This window comes from Oncorhynchus clarkii, unplaced genomic scaffold (assembly GCF_045791955.1).
Source record: "Oncorhynchus clarkii lewisi isolate Uvic-CL-2024 unplaced genomic scaffold, UVic_Ocla_1.0 unplaced_contig_5646_pilon_pilon, whole genome shotgun sequence".
Classification (NCBI taxonomy): domain Eukaryota; kingdom Metazoa; phylum Chordata; class Actinopteri; order Salmoniformes; family Salmonidae; genus Oncorhynchus; species Oncorhynchus clarkii.
Window position 1 is genome coordinate 100431 of NW_027258006.1, and position 23570 is coordinate 124000.

At 44.6% G+C, this 23570-nt stretch overlaps 1 protein-coding gene across 1 annotated transcript in view; it reads right to left on the minus strand.

The window, feature by feature from the left end:
- Positions 1–23570, minus strand: part of LOC139394477 (dynein axonemal heavy chain 6-like) — a 157658-nt gene that overhangs the window by 96834 nt on the left and 37254 nt on the right. The window contains exons 19-30 of the mRNA XM_071142548.1: positions 21023–21136; positions 19068–19211; positions 17262–17417; positions 14346–14396; positions 14054–14266; positions 10283–10463; positions 10070–10166; positions 9671–9899; positions 6176–6340; positions 4901–5011; positions 3941–4066; positions 3459–3614 (exon numbers count right to left, since the gene is read on the minus strand). Of these exons, the coding sequence (XP_070998649.1) occupies positions 3459–3614; positions 3941–4066; positions 4901–5011; positions 6176–6340; positions 9671–9899; positions 10070–10166; positions 10283–10463; positions 14054–14266; positions 14346–14396; positions 17262–17417; positions 19068–19211; positions 21023–21136 (1743 nt within the window). The remainder of the gene's footprint in view (positions 1–3458; positions 3615–3940; positions 4067–4900; positions 5012–6175; positions 6341–9670; positions 9900–10069; positions 10167–10282; positions 10464–14053; positions 14267–14345; positions 14397–17261; positions 17418–19067; positions 19212–21022; positions 21137–23570) is intronic.

Below are 23570 nucleotides of genomic sequence, written 5' to 3' on the forward strand. Positions count from 1 at the left end.
ACACATACAACAGGTTAATGGATGGAGAGATCCTAGAGAGACACATACAACAGGTTAATGGATGGAGAGATCCTAGAGAGACACATACAACAGGTTAATGGATGGAGAGATCCTAGAGAGACACATACAACAGGTTAATGGATGGAGAGATCCTAGAGAGATACATACAACAGGTTAATGGATGGAGAGATCCTAGAGAGAGACATACAACAGGTTAATGGATGGAGAGATCCTAGAGAGACATACAACAGGTTAATGGATGGAGAGATCCTAGAGAGAGACATACAACAGGTTAATGGATGGAGAGATCCTAGAGAGAGACATACAACAGGTTAATGGATGGAGAGATCCTAGAGAGATCCTAGAGAGATCCTAGAGAGAGACAACAGGTTAATGGATGGAGAGATCCTAGAGAGAGACAACAGGTCAATGGATGGAGAGATCCTAGAGAGATACAACAGGTTAATGTATGGAGAGATCCTAGAGAGATACAACAGGTTAATGGATGGAGAGATCCTAGAGAGATACAACAGGTTAATGGATGGAGAGATCCTAGAGAGATCCTAGAGAGATCCTAGAGAGACACATACAGCGGGTTAATGGATGGAGAGATCCTAGAGAGAGACAACAGGTTAATGGATGGAGAGATCCTAGAGAGAGACAACAGGTTAATGGATGGAGAGATCCTAGAGAGAGACAACAGGTTAATGAAAGGAGAGATCCTAGAGAGACATGCAATGGGTTAATGGATGGAGAGATCCTAGAGAGAGACAACAGGTTAATGGATGGAGAGATCCTAGAGAGAGACAACAGGTTAATAGATGGAGCGATCCTAGAGAGATCCTAGAGAGACACAATGGGTTAATGGATGGAGAGATACTAGAGAGATCATAGAGAGATCCTAGAGAGATCCTAGAGAGACACAATGGGTTAATGGATGGAGAGATACTAGAGAGATCATAGAGAGATCCTAGAGAGACACAATGGGTTAATGGATGGAGAGATACTAGAGAGATCCTAGAGAGATCCTAGAGAGACATACAACGGGATTAATGGATGGAGAGATACTAGAGAGATCATAGAGAGATCCTAGAGAGACACAATGGGTTAATGGATGGAGAGATACTAGAGAGATCCTAGAGAGATCCTAGAGAGACATACAATGGGATTAATGGATGGAGAGATACTAGAGAGATCATAGAGAGATCCTAGAGAGACACAATGGGTTAATGGATGGAGAGATACTAGAGAGATCATAGAAAGATCCTAGAGAGACACAATGGGTTAATGGATGGAGAGATACTAGAGAGATCCTAGAGAGATCCTAGAGAGACATACAATGGGATTAATGGATGGAGAGATACTAGAGAGATCCTAGAGAGATCCTAGAGAGACACAATGGGTTAATGGATGGAGAGATACTAGAGAGATCATAGAGAGATCCTAGAGAGACACAATGGGTTAATGGATGGAGAGATACTAGAGAGATCATAGAGAGATCCTAGAGAGACACAATGGGTTAATGGATGGAGAGATACTAGAGAGATCCTAGAGAGATCCTAGAGAGACACAATGGGTTAATGGATGGAGAGATACTAGAGAGATCCTAGAGAGATCCTAGAGAGACACAATGGGTTAATGGATGGAGAGATACTAGAGAGATCATAGAGAGATCCTAGAGAGACACAATGGGTTAATGGATGGAGAGATACTAGAGAGATCCTAGAGAGATCCTAGAGAGACACAATGGGTTAATGGATGGAGAGATACTAGAGAGATCATAGAGAGATCCTAGAGAGACACAATGGATTAATGGATGGAGAGATACTAGAGATATCCTAGAGAGACATACAACGGGATTAATGGATGGAGAGATCCTACAGAGACAAAACGGGGTTGTGGAATTTCTTTCCTTCTTAATGCATTTGAGCTAATCAGTTGTGTTGTGACAAATTAGGGGTGGTATACAGAAGATGGCCCTATTTTTGTGAAAGACCAAGTCCATAGTATGGCAAGAACAGCTTAAATAAGCAAAGAGAAACTACAGTCCATCATTACTTTAAGACATGAAGGTCAGTCAATCAGGAAAATTAAGAACTTTGAAATTTTCTTCAAGTGCAGTCGCAAAAGCGATGATGAAACCGGCTCTCATGAGGACCGCCACAGGAAAGGAAGACCCAGAGTTACCTCTGCTCCAGAGGACAAGTTCATTAGAGTTAACTGGCTCTCATGAGGACCGCCACAGGAAAGGAAGACCCAGAGCTACCTCTACTGCAGAGGATAAGTTCATTAGAGTTAACTGGCTCTCATGAGGACCACCACAGTAAAGGAAGACCCAGAGTTACCTCTGCTACAGAGGACAAGTTCATTAGAGCTACCAGCCTCAGAAATTGCAGCCCAAATAGATGCTTCACATAGTTCAAGTAACAGACATCTCAACATCAACTGTTCAGAGGAGACTGCGTGAATCAGGCCTTTGTGGTTGAATTGCTGGAAAGAAACCACTACTAAAAGGACACCAATAAGAAGAAGAGACTTGCTTGGGCCAATAAACACGAGCCATGGACATTAGACTGGTGGAAATCTGTCCTTTGGTCTGATGACTCCAAATTTGAGATGTTTGGTTCCAACCGTCATGTCTTTGTGAGACGCAGGATAGTTGAACGGATGATCTCTGCATGTGTGGTTCCCACAGTGAAGCACGGAGGAAGAGGTGTGATGCTGTGGGGGTGCTTTGCTGGTGAAACTGTCTGTGATTTACTTAGAATTCAAGGCACACTTAACCAGCATGGCTACCACCACATTCTGCAGCGATACGCCATCCTATCTGGTTTGCGCTTAGTGGGACTATCATTTATTTTTCAACAGGACAATAACCCAACACACCTCCAGGCTGTGTAAGGGCTATTTGACCAAGAAGGAGAGTGATGAAGTGCTGCATCAGATGACCTGGCATCCACATTACCAAACCTCAACCAATTGAGATGGTTTGGGATGAGTTGGACCGCAGAGTGAAGAGCAGCCAACAAGTGCTCAGCATATGTGGGAACTCCTTCAAGACTGTTGGAAAATCATTCCAGGTGAAGCTGGTTGAGAGAATGCCAAGAGTGGGCAAAGCTGTCATCAAGGCAAAGGGTGGCTACTTTGAAGAATCTCAGAGACACGGGGGAACATGGGCATGTTAATCAAGGCATCCTGACACATTTTTCCCCACATAGTGCTTTTCTGATTTCCCCATGCAGTCTGATGAGTGAAAATGTCCCAAAGTGCAGGTGCACACACACACACACACACACACACACACACACACACACACACCAAGACAATCATGCACAGAAGGATACCATCTGCAATGTCTTAGACTGTTGCTTTGATACATTGTTTGTCACTGTCTCGTGTGTGTGTGTGTGTGTGTGTGTGTGTGTGTGTGTGTGTGTGTGTGTGTGTGTGTGTATTACTGTGAGTGGGGTGATGACGAGGCGAGGGCAGGCCCCCAGGTATTCATATCCATAGATGTAGGTGGACAGAGCCATCTTGGCTACACAGTTATCTAGGTCCAAGTCCCAGTAGTAACGCAGCTGCCTCTGCCACTCAAAGTTACTGCTGGAGTCAACCTACACACACACACACACACACACACGCACGCACGCACACACACACACACACACACACAGACACAGACACACATACACACACACACACACACACACACACACACACACACACACACACACACACACACACACACACACACACACACACACACACACACACACACACCCTTGGTCACTAATCAAGGTCAAGGCCAAATAAACAGGACATAAACTGTTATTTTTGATCAGACAAGTTGGATTTATGTGTTGGATTTATGTAAAACTATCTTTTTGGAATGAACTACACTTCCCATGATGCAGTGGGTGGTTTGCAGGCCTTACAGTACCTTCCGGGCCACGAGGTCTGTGACAATGTCCCTGGCGTGCACGTCTACGGTGATGAGAGCTGTGATGATGTTACGGTGCAGGGTGGGGAGTTGGCCTCGAACCAGGGCTGCTAGGGCATTCAGCCTCTATAGACAGACAGACAGATAGATAGGCAGACAGACAAGTAGGGAGGGAGGCAGGCAGACAGACAGACAAGCAAACAGAGAGACAAGTAGGGAGGGAGGCAGGCAGACAGACAAGCAGACAGACAGATAAGTAGGGAGGGAGGCAGGCAGACAGACAAGCAGACAGACAAGCAGACCGACAGACAGATAGATAGACAGACAGATAGATAGACAGACAGATAAGTAGGGAGGGAGGCAGGCAGACAGACAAGCAGACAGACAAGCAGACCGACAGACAGATAGATAGACAGACAGATAGATAGATAGACAGACAGATAAGTAGGGAGGGAGGCAGGCAGACAGACAAGCAGATAGACAAGCAGACCGACAGACAAGTAGGGAGGGAGGCAGGCAGACAGACAGGCAGACATACAAGCAGACAGACAGACAAGTAGGGAGGGAGGCAGGCAGACAGACAAGCAGACAGACAGATAAGTAGGGAGGGAGGCAGGCAGACAGACAAGCAGACAGACAAGCAGACAGACAGATAAGTAGGGAGGGAGACAAGCAGACAGACAGACAAGTAGGGAGGGAGGCAGGCAGACAGACAAGCAGACAGACAAGCAGACAGACAGATAAGTAGGGAGGGAGACAAGCAGACAGACAAGCAGACAGACAGACAAGTAGGGAGGGAGGCAGGCAGACAGACAAGCAGACAGACAAGCAGACAGACAGACACGAGGAGAATCATCAAATGATAAAAAACAAAAGTATTTCTATGAAGATAAACATCTCTGTTCCAAGGTGTTGTCACCACTGTAGGCTGTTGAAAACAGTCATTGTGGACGGTCGTACATCAATGTTGACATATTCAAAGTCCTGCAGGGCCATGAAGTGGTCGTGGTCTCCCTCCAGACAGCCGTCCAGGTCTCTGCACCACATCAACTGACTGATGGTTAACACCACCTGGTGGACACAGAGGAACACACAGACACCTGATAGTTAACACCACCTGGTGGACACAGAGGAACACACAGACACCTGATAGTTAACACCACCTGGTGGACACAGAGGAGCACTGCAGATGGACATTAACTCATACAGACTCCTGATGGTTAACACCACCTGGTGGACACACAGGAGCACTGCAAATGGACATTAACTCATACAGACACCTGATGGTTACCACCACCTGGTGGACACAGAGGAACACTGCAGATGGACATTAACCTCTTACAGACACCTGATAGTTAACACCACCTGGTGGACACAGAGGGACACTGCAGATGGACATTGACCTCTTACAGACACCTGATGGTTAACACCACCTGGTGGACACAGAGGAACACTGCAGATGGACATTAACTCATACAGACACCTGATGGTTAACACCACCTGGTGGACACACAGGAGCACTGCAGATGGTTATTAACTCATACAGACACCTGATGGTTACCACCACCTGGTGGACACAGAGGAACACTGCAGATGGACATTAACTCATACAGACACCTGATGGTTAACACCACCTGGTGGACACACAGGAGCACTGCAGATGGTTATTAACTCATACAGACACCTGATGGTTACCACCACCTGGTGGACACAGAGGAACACTGCAGATGGACATTAACTCATACAGACTCCTGATGGTTAACACCACCTGGTGGACACACAGGAGCACTGCAGATGGACATTAACTCATACAGACACCTGATGGTTAACACCACCTGGTGGACACACAGGAGCACTGCAGATGGTTATTAACTCATACAGACACCTGATGGTTACCACCACCTGGTGGACACAGAGGAACACTGCAGATGGACATTAACCTCTTACAGACACCTGATAGTTAACACCACCTGGTGGACACAGAGGAACACTGCAGATGGACATTAACCTCTTACAGACACCTGATAGTTAACACCACCTGGTGGACACAGAGGAACACTGCAGATGGACATTAACCTCTTACAGACACCAGGTTTACAACACATGATAAACATACAATAGGAATTCATTCATTTCTTCAGAGGCTACTCTCGTTGTTTGCTCTGGTAGTCAGCGATGGAGGTTAGTGTGTGTGTGTGTGTGTGTGTGTGTGTGTGTGTGTGTGTGTGTGTGTACCTGTGAGGGGTGTCCAGCCACCACCCACTCCTCTCGTTCTTTACTCTGGTAGTCAGCGATGGAGGCCTTGCTGAGGCGGCGGAGGGAAGAGAACATGGCCTCCTCTACTTTACCCAGCCAGTCCTCTACGTTACCACGCGCCTTCAGACCTTTAGCCAGGCCCACCTACACACACACAGAATGAACACACACAAATACACACACACAGAATGAACACACGCAAATACACACACACAGAATGAACACACACAAATACACACACACAGAATGAACACACGCAAATACACACACACAGAATGAACACACACAAATACACACACACAGAATGAACACACACAAATACACACACACAGAATGAACACACACAACTACACACACACCAAATATTGTAATGGAAGTCAAGGATAACATTTTCATTAAAAACTTTGTTACGTCCATCTTGACGTCTGAAGATCCATCTGCAGTGACAGTGAAATAATCAACAGAGAGAAAGACAGGGAGGTCTCCTCTCCTTCAGGTGAGACCATGACCAGTATATTACCTACCTTCTCTCTCCTTCAGGTGAGACCATGACCAGTATATTACCTACCTTATCTCTCTCTCAGGTGAGACCATGACCAGTATATTACCTACCTTCTCTCTCTCTCAGGTGAGACCATGACCAGTATATTACCTTCTCTCCTTCAGGTGAGACCATGACCAGTATATTACTTTCTCTCCTTCAGGTGAGACCATGACCAGTATATTACCTACCTTATCTCTCTCTCAGGTGAGACCATGACCAGTATATTACCTACCTTCTCTCTCTCTCAGGTGAGACCATGACCAGTATATTACCTACCTTCTCTCCTTCAGGTGAGACCATGACCAGTATATTACCTACCTTCTCTCTCTCTCAGGTGAGACCATGACCAGTATATTACCTTCTCTCTCTCTCAGGTGAGACCATGACCAGTATATTACTTACCTTCTCTCTCCTTCAGGTGAGACCATGACCAGTATATTACCTACCTTCTCTCCTTCAGGTGAGACCATGACCAGTATATTACCTACCTTCTCTCCTTCAGGTGAGACCATGACCAGTATATTACCTACCTTCTCTCCTTCAGGTGAGACCATGACCAGTTTATTACCTACCTTCTCTCTCCTTCAGGTGAGACCATAACCAGTTTATTACCTACCTTCTCTCTCTCTCAGGTGAGACCATGACCAGTATATTACCCTACCTTCTCTCCTTCAGGTGAGACCATGACCAGTATATTACCCTACCTTCTCTCTCTCTCAGGTGAGACCATGACCAGTATATTACCTACCTTATCTCTCTCTCAGGTGAGACCATGACCAGTATATTACCTACCTTCTCTCCTTCAGGTGAGACCATGACCAGTTTATTACCTACCTTCTCTCTCTCTCAGGTGAGACCATGACCAGTATATTACCTACCTTATCTCTCTCTCAGGTGAGACCATGACCAGTTTATTACCTACCTTCTCTCTCTCAGGTGAGACCATGACCAGTATATTACCTACCTTCTCTCTCTCTCAGGTGAGACCATGACCAGTATATTACCTACCTTATCTCTCTCTCAGGTGAGACCATGACCAGTTTAGTACCTACCTTCTCTCTCCTTCAGGTGAGACCATAACCAGTTTATTAACTACCTTCTCTCTCTCTCAGGTGAGACCATGACCAGTATATTACCCTACCTTCTCTCCTTCAGGTGAGACCATGACCAGTATATTACCCTACCTTCTCTCTCTCTCAGGTGAGACCATGACCAGTATATTACCTACCTTCTCTCCTTCAGGTGAGACCATGACCAGTATATTACCTACCTTCTCTCCTTCAGGTGAGACCATGACCAGTATATTACCTACCTTATCTCTCTCTCAGGTGAGACCATGACCAGTTTAGTACCTACCTTCTCTCTCTCTCAGGTGAGACCATGACCAGTATATTACCTACCTTCTCTCCTTCAGGTGAGACCATGACCAGTATATTACCTACCTTCTCTCCTTCAGGTGAGACCATGACCAGTATATTACCTACCTTCTCTCCTTCAGGTGAGACCATGACCAGTATATTACCTACCTTCTCTCTCTCTCAGGTGAGACCATGACCAGTATATTACATTCTCTCCTTCAGGTGAGACCATGACCAGTATATTACCTACCTTCTCTCTCTCTCAGGGGAGACCATGACCAGTATATTACCTACCTTATCTCTCTCTCAGGTGAGACCATGACCAGTATATTACCCTACCTTCTCTCTCTCTCAGGTGAGACCATGACCAGTATATTGCCTACCTTCTCTCCTTCAGGTGAGACCATGACCAGTATATTACCCTACCTTCTCTCTCTCTCAAGTGAGACCATGACCAGTATATTACCTACCTTCTCTCTCTCTCAGGTGAGACCATGACCAGTTTATTACCTACCTTCTCTCCTTCAGGTGAGACCATGACCAGTATATTACCTACCTTCTCTCTCCTTCAGGTGAGACCATGACCAGTATATTACCTTCTCTCCTTCAGGTGAGACCATGACCAGTATATTACCTTCTCTCTCTCTCAGGTGAGACCATGACCAGTATATTACTTACCTTCTCTCTCCTTCAGGTGAGACCATGACCAGTATATTACCTACCTTCTCTCCTTCAGGTGAGACCATGACCAGTATATTACTTTCTCTCCTTCAGGTGAGACCATGACCAGTATATTACCTACCTTCTCTCTCTCTCAGGTGAGACCATGACCAGTATATTACCTTCTCTCCTTCAGGTGAGACCATGACCAGTATATTACCTACCTTCTCTCTCCTTCAGGTGAGACCATGACCAGTATATTACCTGCCTTCTCTCCTTCAGGTGAGACCATGACCAGTTTAGTACCTACCTTCTCTCTCCTTCAGGTGAGACCATGACCAGTATATTACCTACCTTCTCTCCTTCAGGTGAGACCATGACCAGTATATTACCTACCTTCTCTCCTTCAGGTGAGACCATGACCAGTATATTACCTATCTTCTCTCTCTCTCAGGTGAGACCATGACCAGTATATTACCTACCTTCTCTCTCTCTCAGGTGAGACCATGACCAGTATATTACCTACCTTATCTCTCTCTCAGGTGAGATCATGACCAGTATATTACCTACCTTCTCTCTCTCAGGTGCGACCATAACCAGTATATTACCCTACCTTCTCTCCTTCAGGTGAGACCATGACCAGTATATTACCCTACCTTCTCTCTCTCTCAGGTGAGACCATGACCAGTATATTACCCTACCTTCTCTCTCTCTCAGGTGAGACCATGACCAGTATATTACCTACCTTCTCTCCTTCAGGTGAGACCATGACCAGTATATTACCCTACCTTCTCTCTCTCTCAGGTGAGACCATGACCAGTATATTACCTACCTTCTCTCCTTCAGGTGAGACCATGACCAGTATATTACCTACCTTCTCTCCTTCAGGTGAGACCATAACCAGTATATTACCTTCTCTCCTTCAGGTGATACCATGGCCAGAATGTCGTTGCTGTAGACCTTCTCTTGTTCTCCGTCTGCAGGCTGCGTTGTCATGGCGCCGGGGGGTGGAGGGGGCAGCAGGGCGAACTCCAGGCGGGCGATAGCATCAAAACACTTCCTTAGGTGGGGCTGAACAGCCTGGGGGTTCCTGGTCTGAGCCAAGATCTCCAGGAGCTCATCGTTGGACAGGAAGTAGAACCTGAGAACGGTACCGAGAGACGGACGCGTTGATTCATGAAGTGTCTTCCAACATTTCACCACAGGGAACATCACAACACAGTTAGACATGACATCAGCAGATTAACCAAGTGGTTCAGACGTTGACCACCAATCCTGGTCCTAGAGAGATACATGCAGACAACACAGTACCTGGGGAAGATGACTCTCTTGGACTCCAGGTAGGCCTCCAGACACTTCTGGATCTGGTCTAGCAGGGCGTTGTTGTTCTGGAAGATCTCCAGCAGACCTGTAGAGAGACAAAGAGAACAGGGGGGGTGGGGGTGGGGGGGGGGGGGTGATACCTCTCTCTCTCTCTCTCTCTCTCTCTCTCTGAGTGTGTGTGTGAGAGAGAGAGTTAGTTACCTGGCTGTGTAGCAGCCCTCAGAGCATTGGGAAGCCTGTTGACCTTCCTCATAATCTCCTTCCAGGACTTGTCCACCTGGAGGAACATCTTGGCTTCAGCAGGAAGCTGTCTCTGGATGTCTGGAGCACTGAAGATACTCTCCAGATACAGCCAGTTACGCTGACACGTCAGCCACTCTTCCTACAGGAGGGAGGGAGGGAGGGAGGGAGAGAGAGAGAGAGAGAGAGAGAGAGAGGGAGGGAGGGACAGAGAGAGAGAGAGAGGGGTTATATTCTGGAACACTGAAGATACTCTCCAGATACAGCCAGTTTCGCTGACACGTCAGCCACTCTTCCTTCAGGAGGGGGAGGGAGGGAGGGAGAGAGAGAGAGAGAGAGAGAGAGAGAGAGAGGGAGGGAGAGAGGGAGGGAGAGGAGGGAGAGGGAGGGAGACAGAGAGAGACACAGAGAGAGACACAGAGAGAGAGAGAGAGAGAGAGAGAGAGAGGGCGAGGGAGGGAGGGAGGGAGGGAGGGAGGGAGGGAGGGAGGGAGGGAGAGGGAGACAGAGAGAGACACAGAGAGAGAGAGAGACAGAGAGAGAGAGAGAGAGAGAGAGAGAGAGAGAGGGAGGGAGGGAGGGAGGGAGGGAGGGAGGGAGGGAGGGAGGGAGGGAGGGACACAGAGAGAGAGAGAGAGAGAGAGACACAGAGAGAGAGAGAGAGAGAGAGAGAGAGAGAGAGAGAGAGAGAGAGAGAGAGAGACAGAGAGAGAGAGACAGAGAGAGAGAGACAGAGAGAGAGACAGAGAGAGAGAGACAGAGAGAGAGACAGAGACAGAGAGACAGAGACAGAGAGAGAGACAGAGAGAGACAGAGACAGAGAGACAAAATAAAAACCCTCCAACCCAAAAAGGCCTGTGGTGTTGATGGTATCCTCAATGAAATGATCAACTATACAGACAACAAATTCCAATTGGCTATACTAAAACTCTTTAACATCATACTTAGCTCTGGCATCTTCCCCAATATTTGGAACCAAGGACTGATCACCCCAATCCACAAAAGTGGAGACAAATTTGACCCCAATAACTACCGTGGAATATGTGTCAACAGTAACCTTGGGAAAATCCTCTGCATTATCATTAACAGCAGACTCGTACATTTCCTCAATGAAAACAATGTACTGAGCAAATGTCAAATTGGCTTTTTACCAAATTACCGTACAACAGACCATGTATTCACCCTGCACACCCTAATTGACAACCAAACAAACCAAAACAAAGGCAAAGTCTTCTCATGCTTTGTTGATTTCAAAAAAGCCTTCGACTCAATCTGGCATGAGGGTCTGCTATACAAACTGATGGAAAGTGGTGTTGGGGGTAAAACATACGACATTATAAAATCCATGTACACAAACAACAAGTGTGCGGTTAAAATTGGCAAAAAACACACACATTTCTTCACACAGGGTCGTGGGGTTAGACAGGGATGCAGCTTAAGCCCCACCCTCTTCAACATATATATCAACGAATTGGCGCGGGCACTAGAAAAGTCTGCAGCACCCGGCCTCCCCCTGCTAGAATCCGAAGTCAAATGTCTGCTGTTTGCCGATGATCTGGTGCTTCTGTCACCAACCAAGGAGGGCCTACAGCAGCAACTAGATCTTATGCACAGATTCTGTCAGACCTGGGCCCTGACAGTAAATCTCAGTAAGACCAAAATAATGGTGTTCCAAAAAAGGTCCAGTCACCAGGACCACAAATACAAATTCCATCTAGACACTGTTGCCCTAGAGCACACAAAAAACTATACATACCTTGGCCTAAACATCAGCGCCACAGGTAACTTCCACAAAGCTGTGAACGATCTGAGAGACAAGGCAAGAAGGGCATTCTATGCCATCAAAAGGAACATAAAATTCAACATACCAATTAGGATTTGGCTAAAAATACTTGAATCAGTCATAGAGCCCATTGCCCTTTATGGTTGTGAGGTCTGGGGTCCGCTCACCAACCAAGACTTCACAAAATGGGACAAACACCAAATTGAGACTCTGCACGCAGAATTCTGCAAAAATATCCTCCGTGTACAACGTAGAACACCAAATAATGCATGCAGAGCAGAATTAGGCCGATACCCACTAATTATCAAAATCCAGAAAAGAGCCGTTACATTCTACAACCACCTAAAAGGAAGTGATTCACAAACCTTCCATAACAAAGCCATCACCTACAGAGAGATGAACCTGGAGAAGAGTCCCCTAAGCAAGCTGGTCCTGGGGCTCTGTTCACAAACACACCCTACAGAGCCCCAGGACAGCAGCACAATTAGACCCAACCAAATCATGAGAAAACAAAAAGATAATTACTTGACACATTGGAAAGAATTAACAAAAAAACAGAGCCAACTAGAATGCTATTTGGCCCTAAACAGAGAGTACACAGCGGCAGAATACCTGACCACTGTGACTGACCCAAAATTAAGGAAAGCTTTGACTATGTACAGACTCAGTGAGCATAGCCTTGCTATTGAGAAAGGCCGCCGTAGGCAGACATGGCTCTCAAGAGAAGACAGGCTATGTGCTCACTGCCCACAAAATGAGGTGGAAACTGAGCTGCACTTCCTAACCTCCTGCCCAATGTATGACCATATTAGAGAGACATATTTCCCTCAGATTACACAGATCCACAAAGAATTCGAAAACAAATCCAAATTTGAAAAACTCCCATATCTACTGGGTGAAATTCCACAGTGCGCCATCACAGCAGCAAGATTTGTGACCTGTTGCCACGAGAAAAGGGCAACCAGTGAAGAACACACACCATTGTAAATACAACCCATATTTATGCTTATTTATTTTATCTTGTGTCCTTTAACCATTTGTACATTGTTAAAACACTGTATATATATATATAATATGACATTTGTAATGTCTTTACTGTTTTGAAACCTCTGTGTGTGTAATGTTTACTGTTAATTTTTGTTGTTTTTCACTTTATATATTCACTTTGTATGTTGTCTACCTCACTTGCTTTGGCAATGTTAACACATGTTTCCCATGCCAATAAAGCCCTTGAATTGAATTGAATTGAATTGAGAGAGAGAGAGAGAGAGAGAGAGAGAGAGAGTAAGAGACAGAGAGAGAGAGAGACAGAGAGAGAGTAAGAGACAGAGAGAGAGAGAGGGAGGTTATATTCTGGAACACTGAAGATACTCTGCAGGTACAGCCAGAGAGAGAAAGAAAGACAAGAAAGAACAAAATGAAGAGAGAGAGGGAGAGAAGTAAATCAGTGAGAGAAAGAGGGTTTGAAGGGTAGAGGGGGGAGAAGGAGGAGAGAATTACCTAGCATTTGATACATGACCATTAGCATTTGATACATGACCATTAGCATTTGATACATGACCATTAGCATTTGATACATGACCATTAGCATTTGATACATGACCATTTTCATTTGATACATGACCATTTTCATTTGATACATGACCATTTTCATTTGATACATGACCATTTTCATTTGATACATGACCATTTTCATTTGATACATGACCATTTTCATTTGATACATGACCATTTTCATTTGATACATGACCATTAGCATTTGATACATGACCATTTTCATTTGATACATGACCATTAGCATTTGATACATTACCATTTTCATTTGATACATGACCATTTGGCGTATAAAACAGCATCATCACACAGTCCCATCCATTTGATCTGGTCTCTAGTCTCTCACCTTGAGTTTAGCCAAAACAGTAAATGAATGTGATTGGTCTCGGTCTCACCAGTGTCTGGCTGAAGAGGTTTAGCTGCCTCTGCCACTCGTCTACTCTGGTCTTGATGGGGCCGACGTAGCGAGAGGACGCCACCGTGGCCATGTTGATGGTACTGTCATCCAGCAGCACCTGAATGTCATCAGTTCCTCCCAGGATGAACAGGTCTTTAGACTCCCGGTGGGAGAGAACCGGAAACTCCGTGGTCTTCCAGGAATCCTCAACCTACACAGTGGGGTTGAGTTTAGACAATAGGAATTACAGGAAGTAGAACTACAACATGTTCTTCCTGGGTCTGTCCTACCTTTTTAAGGATGGTCTCCAGCGATGCCTCTCCTGAAGCCTGTCCTGACACCTGGAAGAGTAGAACCAGACTGGGTCAAACACTTTACTGTACTGCTTCTGTTTGGCCTGCTTCACCTGCTACAACGGAATGGATACATACAACTACATCAACAAGACTGTAGTTGGTACCTCCTGTATGTCCATGTCATAGCAGATGTTACCTCCTGTATGTCCATGTCATAGCAGATGTTACCTCCTGTATGTCCATGTCATAGCAGATGTTACCTCCTGTATGTCCATGTCATAGCAGATGTTACCTCCTGTATGTCCATGTCATAGCAGATGTTACCTCCTGTATGTCCATGTCATAGCAGATGTTACCTCCTGTATGTCCATGTCATAGCAGATGTTACCTCCTGTATGTCCATGTCATAGCTGATGTTACCTCCTGTATGTCCATGTCATAGCAGAGGGAGGGTGTTACCTCCTGTATGTCCATGTCATAGCAGAGGGAGGGTGTTACCTCCTGTATGTCCATGTCATAGCAGAGGGAGGGTGTTACCTCCTGTATGTCCATGTCATAGCAGATGTTACCTCCTGTATGTCCATGTCATAGCAGATGTTACCTCCTGTATGTCCATGTCATTGGAGATGTTACCTCCTGTATGTCCATGTCATAGCAGAGGGAGGGTGTTACCTCCTGTATGTCCATGTCATAGCAGAGGGAGGGTGTTGCCTCCTGTATGTCCATGTCATAGCAGAGGGAGGGTGTAACCTCCTGTATGTCCATGTCATAGCAGAGGGAGGGTATTACCTCCTGTATGTTCATGTCATAGCAGAGGGAGGGTGTTACCTCCTGTATGTCCATGTCATAGCAGAGGGATGGTGTTACCTCCAGTATGTCCATGTCATAGCAGATGTTACCTCATGTATGTCCATGTCATAGCAGATGTTACCTCCTGTATGTCCATGTCATAGCAGATGTTACCTCCTGTATGTTCATGTCATAGCAGATGTTACCTCCTGTATGTCCATGTCATAGCAGATGTTACCTCCTGTATGTCCATGTCATAACAGATGTTACCTCCTGTATGTCCATGTCATAGCAGATGTTACCTCCTGTATGTCCATGTCATAGCAGATGTTACCTCCTGTATGTCCATGTCATAGCAGATGTTACCTCCTGTATGTCCATGTCATAGCAGATGTTACCTCCTGTATGTCCATGTCATAGCAGATGTTACCTCCTGTATGTCCATGTCATAGCAGATGTTACCTCCTGTATGTCCATGTCATAGCAGATGTTACCTCCTGTATGTCCATGTCATAGCAGATGTTACCTCCTGTATGTCCATGTCATAGCAGATGTTACCTCCTGTATGTCCATGTCATAGCAGAGGGAGGGTGTTGCCTCCTGTATGTCCATGTCATAGCAGAGGGAGGGTGTTACCTCCTGTATGTCCATGTCATAGCAGAGGGAGGGTGTTACCTCCTGTATGTCTATGTCATAGCAGAGGGAGGGTGTAACCTCCTGTATGTCCATGTCATAGCAGAGGGAGGGTGTTACCTCCTGTATGTCCATGTCATAGCAGAGGGAGGGTGTAACCTCCTGTATGTCCATGTCATAGCAGAGGGAGGGTGTTACCTCCTGTATGTCCATGTCATAGCAGAGGGAGGGTGTTACCTCCTGTATGTCCATGTCATAGCAGAGGGAGGGTGTTACCTCCTGTATGTCCATGTCATAGCAGAGGGAGGGTGTTACCTCCTGTATGTCCATGTCATAGCAGAGGGAGGGTGTTACCTCCTGTATGTCCATGTCATAGCAGAGGGAGGGTGTTACCTCCTGTATGTCCATGTCATAGCAGATGTTACCTCCTGTATGTCCATGTCATAGCAGATGTTACCTCCTGTATGTCCATGTCATTGCAGATGTTACCTCCTGTATGTCCATGTCATAGCAGAGGGAGGGTGTTACCTCCTGTATGTCCATGTCATAGCAGAGGGAGGGTGTTGCCTCCTGTATGTCCATGTCATAGCAGAGGGAGGGTGTAACCTCCTGTATGTCCATGTCATAGCAGAGGGAGGGTATTACCTCCTGTATGTTCATGTCATAGCAGAGGGAGGGTGTTACCTCCTGTATGTCCATGTCATAGCAGAGGGATGGTGTTACCTCCTGTATGTCCATGTCATAGCAGATGTTACCTCATGTATGTCCATGTCATAGCAGATGTTACCTCCTGTATGTCCATGTCATAGCAGATGTTACCTCCTGTATGTCCATGTCATAGCAGATGTTACCTCCTGTATGTCCATGTCATATGTTACCTCCTGTATGTCCATGTCATAGCAGATGTTACCTCCTGTATGTCCATGTCATAGCAGAGGGAAGGTGTTACCTCCTGTATGTCCATGTCATAGCAGAGGGAAGGTGTTACCTCCTGTATGTCCATGTCATAGCAGAGGGAAGGTGTTACCTCCTGTATGTCCATGTCATAGCAGAGGGAAGGTGTTACCTCCTGTATGTCCATGTCATAGCAGATGTTACCTCCTGTATGTCCATGTCATAGCAGAGGGAGGGTGTTACCTCCTGTATGTCCATGTCATAGCAGAGGGAGGGTGTAACCTCCTGTATGTCCATGTCTTAGCAGAGGGAGGGTGTTACCTCCTGTATGTCCATGTCATAGCAGAGGGAAGGCGTTACCTCCTGTATGTCCATGTCATAGCAGAGGGAGGGTGTTACCTCCTGTATGTCCATGTCATAGCAGAGGGAGGGTGTTACCTCCTGTATGTCCATGTCATAGCAGAGGGAAGGTGTTACCTCCTGTATGTCCATGTCATAGCAGAGGGAGGGTGTTACCTCCAGAATGTCCATGTCATAGCAGAGGGAGGGTGTTACCTCCTGTATGTCCATGTCTTAGCAGAGGGAGGGTGTTACCTCCTGTATCGCTTCGCTGTAGCTGAAGATGTTGAGTCCCTCTAGAGAGGCCAGAGTTTGAGGTTCCTCCAGGAGACTGGCCTCTATGACGGCCTCCAGAATCTCCCAGTGTCTGCCCTTCAGACACGGGTTACGCAGGTCTGTGATCACTGGGAGCTGGAGGGAGAAAAGACACACACGTTACACACACCCACAGCCAGGTAACACACCCACACCCAGGTAACACACACACACCCACACACACAGCCAGGTAACACACACCCACAGCCAGGTAACACACACACACCCACACCCAGGTAACACACACACACACACAGCCAGGTAACCTACACACACCCACAGCCAGGTAACACACACACACACCCACAGCCAGGTAACACACACACACACACACACACCCACAGCCAGGTAACACACACACACCCACAGCCAGGTAACACACACACACCCACAGCCAGGTAACACACACACACAGCCAGGTAACACACACACACCCACTCCCACAGCCAGGTAACACACACACACACACACCCACAGCCAGGTAACACACACACACACACACCCACAGCCAGGTAACACACACACACACACACAGCCAGGTAACACACACCCACAGCCAGGTAACACACACGTTACACACACCCACAGCCAGGTAACACACACGTTACACACACCCACAGCCAGGTAACACACACACACTGAGTGTACAAAACATTTGCAACACCTTCCTAATATTGAGTTGCCACCCCTTCTGACCTCAGAACAGCCTCAATTGATCAGGACATGGACTCTACAAGGTGTGGAAAGCGTTCCACAGGGAAGCTGGCCTAAGTTGACTCCAATGCTTCCCACAGTTGTGTCAAGTTGGCTGGATGTCCTTTGGGTGGTGGACCATTCTTGTTACACACAGGAAACTGTTGAGCATGAAAAACCTAGCAGCGTTGCAGTTCTTGACACACTCAAACTGGTGCACCTGGCTCCTACTACCATACCCTGTTCACACACTTAAATCTGTTGTCTTGTCCATTCACCCTCTGAATGGCACACACAATCCATGTCTCAATTGTCTCAAGGCTTAAACGTCCTTCTTTAACCCGTCTCCTCCCCTTCATCTACACTGATTGAAGTGGATTTAACAAGTGACATCAATAAGGGATCATAGCTTTCACCTGGTCAGTCTGTCATGGAGAGAGCAGGTGTTCCTAATGTTTGTTCACTCATGCATATACAGTACATTACAGACCGTAACAAAAAATAACCTTCTGTCACACATCATATCGACATCACCTGGAGAGAATCATCCTAGACAACACACATCATATCGACATCACCTGGAGAGAATCATCCTACACAACACACATCATATCGACATCAACTGGAGAGAATCATCCTACACAACACACATCATATCGACATCAACTGGAGAGAATCATCCTACACAACACACATCATATCGACATCAACTGGAGAGAATCATCCTACACAACAAACATCATATCGACATCAACTGGAGAGAATCATCCTACACAACACACATCATATCGACATCAACTGGAGAGAATCATCCTACACAACACACATCATATCGACATCACCTGGAGAGAATCATCCTACACAACACACATCATATCGACATCAACTGGAGAGAATCATCCTACACAACACACATCATATCGACATCACCTGGAGAGAATCATCCTACACAACACACATCATATCGACATCACCTGGAGAGAATCATCCTACACAACACACATCATATCGACATCACCTGGAGAGAATCATCCTACACAACACACATCATACCTTCTCTCTCATGCCCTCAACGTGCTCTTTGAGTCGTGGAACCACACTGTTGGGTGGCAGGCCTTTCTCCAGCTGGTTCACACACTTGGCATATTTATTGACCTGGGCACTCAGAGTCTCTGGGTCCAACTCCTCAAACTTACACTGGGAGGGAGAGAGAGAAGGACAGGTGGGGTATACTACTGTTATTACATACACTGAGAAGACAGGTGGAGTATACTACTGTTATTACATACACTGAGAAGACAGGTGGAGTATACTACTGTTATTACATACACTGAGAAGACACGTGGAGTATACTACTGTTATTACATACAGTGAGAAGACAGGTGGAGTATACTACTGTTATTACATACACTGAGAAGACAGGTGGAGTATACTACTGTTATTACATACAATGAGAAGACAGGTGGAGTATACTACTGTTATTACATACACTGGGAAGACAGTTGGAGTATACTACTGTTATTACATACACTGAGAAGACAGGTGGAGTATACTACTGTTATTACATACAATGAGAAGACAGGTGGAGTATACTACTGTTATTACATACACTGAGAAGACAGGTGGAGTATACTACTGTTATTACATACACTGAGAAGACAGGTGGAGTATACTACTGTTATTACATACACTGAGAAGACAGGTGGAGTATACTACTGTTATTACATACACTGAGAAGACAGGTGGAGTATACTACTGTTATTACATACACTGAGAAGACAGGTGGAGTACACTACTGTTATTACATACAATGAGAAGACAGGTGGAGTATACTACTGTTATTACATACAATGAGAAGACAGGTGGAGTATACTACTGTTATTACATACACTGAGAAGACAGGTGGAGTATACTACTGTTATTACATACACTGAGAAGACAGGTGGAGTATACTACTGTTATTACATACACTGAGAAGACAGGTGGAGTATACTACTGTTATTACATACACTGAGAAGACAGGTGGAGTATACTACTGTTATTACATACACTGAGAAGACACGTGGAGTATACTACTGTTATTACATACACTGAGAAGACAGGTGGAGTATACTACTGTTATTACATACACTGAGAAGACAGGTGGAGTATACTACTGTTATTACATACACTGAGAAGACACGTGGAGTATACTACTGTTATTACATACACTGAGAAGACAGGTGGAGTATACTACTGTTATTACATACACTGAGAAGACACGTGGAGTATACTACTGTTATTACATACACTGAGAAGACAGGTGGAGTATACTACTGTTATTACATACACTGAGAAGACAGGTGGAGTGTACTACTGTTATTACATACACTGAGAAGACAGGTGGAGTATACTACTGTTATTACATACACTGAGAAGACAGGTGGAGTATACTACTGTTATTACATACACTGAGAAGACAGGTGGAGTATACTACTGTTATTACATACACTGAGAAGACAGGTGGAGTATACTACTGTTATTACATACACTGAGAAGACAGGTGGAGTATACTACTGTTATTACATACACTGAGAAGACAGGTGGAGTTTACTACTGTTATTACATACACTGAGAAGACAGGTGGAGTATACTACTGTTATTACATACACTGAGAAGACAGGTGGAGTATACTACTGTTATTACATACAATGAGAAGACAGGTGGAGTATACTACTGTTATTACATACACTGAGAAGACACGTGGAGTATACTACTGTTATTACATACACTGAGAAGACAGGTGGAGTATACTACTGTTATTACATACACTGAGAAGGAAGACACACAGGCAGAATATGTTGCTGTAGCCTCATTTTCTGAGGCTACAGCAGTGTGGTCAGAATGCAAAAGGTGAGACTTTGAGACAGTGAAGAATAGAGGAACAATCCCCTTTGTCAGTAGTGTACGGTAGGGAACACAGTGTTGTGTGTGTGATATCTAACCCCCTGCATGTTTCCATACTGTACCTCCATCCAGCCGGCCTGCAGGGCGTCCCACTCCTCCAGAGAGTCCCACAGCAGCTGTTTCAGTTTCACCTCCGCACTCAGCTCCTCTAACGCCTCGTACTTAGTCACCTCCACCTACAGAGGCAAGGGGTTAGAGGTCAGAGAGGGGTCACTCAGCTCCTCTAACGCCTCGTACTTAGTCACCTCCACCTACAGAGGCAAGGGGTTAGAGGTCAGAGAGGGATCACTCATCTCCACTAACGCCTCATACTTAGTCACCTCCACCTACAGAGTCAAGGGGTTTAGAGCTCAGAGAGGGGTCACTCATCTCCACTAACGTCTCATACTTAGTCACCTCCACCTACAGAGTCAAGGGGTTTAGAGGTCAGAGAGGGGTCACTCATCTCCACTAACGCCTCATACTTAGTCACCTCTACCTACAGAGGTCAGGGGTTAGGTCAGAGAGGGGTCACTCATCTCCACTAACGCCTCATACTTAGTCACCCCCACCTACAGAGGTCAGGGGTTAGGTCAGAGAGGGATCACTCATCTCCACTAACGCCTCATACTTAGTCATCTCCACCTACAGAGGTCAGGGGTTAGAGCTCAGAGAGGAACAACTCATCTCCACTAACGCCTCGTACTTACCTCAACCTACAGAGGCAAGGGGTTAGAAGTCAGAGAGGGGTGACTCTACTTGAGGGTAGTGGACAAGACGGGTGCCAAGGCCAGGGAGAAAGGGGTCAATGAGGGATAGAGAATATAGGCATCCTTTGAAAGAGACACCTAATCTGAATTGCCTCAATCAATGCACATCCAGGTGTGAAAAAGTGCCAAAGGGAAGATACTTAAACGCACAACAGTAAGTTACTCTACATTTCACTATACTGTTTCTCTCAAGGAACAATGGTGAAAAGTGGTGTTTTACTGTCCTCTAGTGGTCAGAAGACGTACTGTATCCTATTACTCGGCATCTATGTATTGAATCATATAGTATTGTATTGTAGAATATTGTATATAGTATGGTATAGTATAGTATGGTATTGTATTATATTGAATTGTATAGTATGGTATAGTATGGTATTGTATAGTATTGTAGAACATTGTATTGCATAGTATGGTATTGTATAGTATTGTATTGTAGAACATTGTATTGTATAGTATGGTATCGTATAGTATGGTATTCTAGAATATTGTATTGTATAGTATAGTAGTGTATAGTATGGTATAGTATGGTATTGTATAGTATAGTATGGTATAGTACGGTACTGTAGAATATTGTATTGTATAGTATAGTATGGTATAGTATGGTATTGTATAGTATAGTATGGTATAGTATGGTATAGTATGGTATTGTATAGTATAGTATGGTATAGTATGGTATTGTATAGTATAGTATGGTATAGTATGGTATTGTATAGTATAGTATGGTATAGTATGGTATTGTATGGTATTGTATAGTATAGTATGGTATAGTATGGTATTGTATAGTATAGTATGGTATAGTATGACACCGTAGAATATCACATTGCATAGTATAGAATGGTATAGTATTGTATTGTATTGTATAGTATGGTATAGTTTTGTAGAATATTGTATTACATAGTATAGTATGGTATAGTATGGTATTGTAGAATATTGTATTGTATAGTATGGTATAGCATAGTATGGTATAGTATAGTATTGTATAGTATGGTATTGTATATTATTGTATTGTAGAATATTGTATTGTATAGTATGGTATAGTATTGTACGGTATTGTATTGTATAGTATGGTACTGTATTGTATGGTAGTGTATAGTATGGTATTGTATTGTATGGTATTGCATTGTATAGTATTGTATGGTATTGTATAGTATGGTATAGTATGGTATAGTATGGTACTGTATAGTATGGTACTGTATAGTATGGTATAGTATGGTACTGTATAGTATTGTATAGTATGGTACTGTATAGTATGGTATAGTATGGTACTGTATAGTATGGTATTGTATAGTATGGTATTGTATAGTATGGTACTGTATAGTATGGTATTGTATAGTATGGTACTGTATAGTATGGTATTGTATAGTATGGTATTGTATAGTATGGTACTGTATAGTATGGTATTGTATAGTATGGTACTGTATAGTATGGTATAGTATGGTATAGTATGGTACTGTATAGTATGGTATTGTATAGTATGGTATTGTATAGTATGGTATAGTATGGTATGGTATAGTATGGTATAGTATGGTATTGTATAGTATGGTATTGTATAGTATGGTATAGTATGGTATATTATGGTATTGTATAGTATGGTACTGTATAGTATGGTATAGTATGGTATAGTATAGTATGGTATTGTATAGTATGGTATAGTATTGTATTGTATAGTATGGTATTGTATAGTATGGTATAGTATGGTATAGTATGGTATTGTATAGTATGGTATTGTATAGTATGGTATTGTATAGTATGGTATTGTATAGTATGGTATGGTAATGTATAGTATGGTATTGTATAGTATGGTATTGTATAGTATAGTATGGTATAGTATGGTACTGTAGAATATTGTATTGTATTGTAA